General features: G+C 35.0%; 1 protein-coding gene across 1 annotated transcript; it reads right to left on the reverse strand.

The window, feature by feature from the left end:
* Positions 1 to 428: 428 nt before the first annotated feature.
* LOC111786634 (ubiquitin-conjugating enzyme E2 36-like) lies at positions 429 to 3,208 on the reverse strand. The gene is made up of 5 exons (XM_023666868.1): positions 3,157 to 3,208; positions 2,866 to 2,952; positions 2,296 to 2,354; positions 648 to 689; positions 429 to 560 (listed from the first exon to the last, which is right to left on the reverse strand). Exons 2-5 carry the CDS (start codon positions 2,915 to 2,917, stop codon positions 444 to 446), a joined length of 270 nt encoding a protein of 89 aa, XP_023522636.1. The 5' UTR covers positions 2,918 to 2,952; positions 3,157 to 3,208; the 3' UTR covers positions 429 to 443.
* Positions 3,209 to 3,214: the final 6 nt, after the last annotated feature.

A 3,214-nucleotide genomic window follows, 5' to 3' on the forward strand; every position in this document is an offset into this window, starting at 1 on the left:
CAAAGCTTAAACTCAGGATCAAAAAGGTTAGTTAAGCAAAAAGTTTTAACAAAAGCAATGGTCTAGACCAACTCACCTGTTTCAACAGCTTCGGCCTCATTCGATTTCCAATGTTTGGCAATGTTCTCGGAAAGTGGATCATCTGGGTNGTGATAGAGAAAGTGACTGTTACAAAAAAAAAGTTCATAGAAAAGGGACGCAGAAGGAAGAGGAGAAGAAATGGATGCCAGTGGTAATTGAATTTCTTCAACTTTCGTATGATTATCGGAACTATTGAAGATAAATTTACGAAGGAAATGACCGCAGTTCAGGAAGGTCCTAGAAAAACAACTAAAGCTCTCTAAACCAATGTGCTACATAAGATGTGCATGGTGGTAAAATTCTCAGATCTGTATTTCCTTGTACTAATCAAATGAATAAAATACCATGCAAAATGTTCAAATTTAATATGCAGTCACTGAAAAATCACACCTAACATTATAATACCTCAAAAGTACAGTTCGTATCTGTAGAGCTGGACTCCATTTGTCTTTCAGAATATCAAGGCATATCCTCCCAAGCTAAATTACAAACAATCACACCATCAATAATGAAACTGCAGCACGTCGGTGGGGACGGCAATAAGAATTATGAAAATAGACGCGTACCTTATCAATATTCGGGTGATAAATCTTTGTGAGAAATCGAACCTGCACCACAAAAATAATCACGCAAAAATAAAAATATGTAAATGAAGATGGAAACAGACGAAGGGGAAAAGATGGTAGTGGAGGCAATCAAAACAAGTTATGATAAGTTCCAACAGGACCACCTAGCGTACTAGATACAGAATCTTCAGTCCTAGGACATCAAAAGGCAATAACTTGAACCTTAAAAAAAAATTGCCCAACACTGTTTAAACATTTCCGTTGTTTTACATCTCTTTTATGAGTGGATCAATTTTCTGTTTATAGAACAGTACGCAAAAGGCATGAAGATCAACCACTCAAGTCGAATTAGTTAACTTATGTGTAATGAGTGTCAATTGCTTCATGCAAACCCCCACCCCCCAACAGGTTCGACACAAAACAAGGTAAAATCAACCAGATAAACAACCACACTTTACTTAATACATGATTACATGTACTACAAAAAATAAGTAATAATGATAATTGAAGTGTCATCGGCATGGAGCAGATCATTAAATCCTTAAACACCAGTTTCTTCACTCACATGAAAGTCCAGTCAAAAGGATAAATAACTTTTCATACATAAATCGAGTAAAAAAAAAGTAACAGCCATACTTACTTACATCACTAGGTACGTTCTACAAAAATTAATAATAGGAACTCCAAGAATAAAAATTAGTTTTATTTATTTTATAGGAACAGGAAAAGAAAACAGTAGTGTAACTGAAGCACAAGTTTGGGGGATGCACTGGGGTCCATTTTGTAAATGTGAGTGTTGCTTTTCCTATCTCTGTCAGGCCCTTATTTTTTAGAGCCTCTCCTTAATTTTGCTCTTCTATCTTCTTTATGAAAATTGGTTTTCTATGCAAAATGAGAAAAAAGAAGTTTGAAACGATTGCCTAGAACATTTTGTCATGAATTGCATCCCACACAACTGGACTCTCGCAAGAACCAGTCAAACATGTTTCCTCTCAATCTTTCAAAGCTAGGCTCGACAAAGCAAGTCATGAAATAAGCTATTCTCCATCTCCAACCACGAAGACCTCAACTACCAAAAACTCCCTTCACGTAATATCAATATGCTCACATGTGTATCATAGATCAACCAGGATTAAGTTGTATCATAGATGTAAATATAATGATTCATGAAAAAGAAAAAACTGTGAATGAAAAGTAAATTATGATGGCTTCTGATCTTTTTTATTTATATTCAGTGCAAGATAGGAAACCCTTGAGAGAGTGGGGAAGAAACGAAAGGGAAGAAAAATATTGTGATGATGGCAAATCCAATATCTGATGACTTTTAGTTATACCACCCTCATGATATAAGTGAAATCATAATTCAAGAAGTAATATACAAGCAAGTAGCTCAGTAAGTCTAAGAAATTTTAAGAGATTTTAACAGCACATTTGGGGTAGAAATTCTCAAATGATCTTCAACAGTACTTGGAGCTCCCCCAATAGCCCTATGTTTTTTTTACTGGAGGCTTCTGTTGATACATTTTTGCTTTTAATGAAAAACAAAACAAACCAAAAAAAAAAAATATATGACACTTTTTAAAGACTATTGGTAAAAGAAATGAAAAAGTTTATCTGATAAGCTAAGAAGGAAAGAATTACAAATTACCTTGGGAGCAGCCATAGGATATTCTTCGGGTAAAAATAGCTCCAACTTGAAAACTCCTCCTGCAAAGTACTTTGGATTCAGGACAAATATATGCGTAAAAAGAACATTGAAGTGGACTAACAACTTTAGAATTGACAAAGGGTCAGGAGAAAAGAAGCCCAAAATGAAAGATGACATATAACATTATTCAATAAAAAAAAGTGAAATGATGATCAGATTACATCTCTAAATAAAACCTATTCAGTTGTCAGTAGTATGTAAACACCATGTTCCCAAGTTTAGCAGCCAAGAAGAGTGACATTCTACCGTTGAACAATAGGGCATAAAGTTTACAAAACCAAAGCTAAAAGGGAAGATAAGACATTTTGTTTTCATCGAGTAGAAGATAATCCCATAGCGTTCACTGTGAATGTCATTTCATTCTTCATAGTAATTCATATGTAGAACTTAGGCGAATTTACACTTAAATACGTAGTTGGTTCTACACCCATTCATATGTACCAACAATGGAATAGCAAATTATTCAAAAGAATTTAACGTTCCTAACAACATACTGTTCAAGTAATTTACCTTCATAGGGTGACTGGGTCGGGCCAAGGATCATCACGTTAAAATATCGCATATTATCTTCTGACGGCGAGGCACTAATCCCAGGGGCTAAAATCACATATCAAAGATCGAGATCAACTAAATCAAAATAAACTTCGACTTCATAATTATCGGATGAATTAATCCAAACAATAAATCTATCAACGACCAAGACCCAAATAACACAAAAAAAACAGAACTCCCAGTAACAAGATCAGGAATCAAACAACCCCCATATTCGAAAATAATCCAACAAATACACCCAAAACTCACCCGGTTCACTAAGGAGACGCTGAGTTTCCTGCGATTGTTCACAAAATGGAGGAGAAAA

This window comes from Cucurbita pepo, unplaced genomic scaffold (genome assembly GCF_002806865.2).
Source record: "Cucurbita pepo subsp. pepo cultivar mu-cu-16 unplaced genomic scaffold, ASM280686v2 Cp4.1_scaffold002202, whole genome shotgun sequence".
Classification (NCBI taxonomy): Eukaryota; Viridiplantae; Streptophyta; class Magnoliopsida; order Cucurbitales; family Cucurbitaceae; genus Cucurbita; species Cucurbita pepo.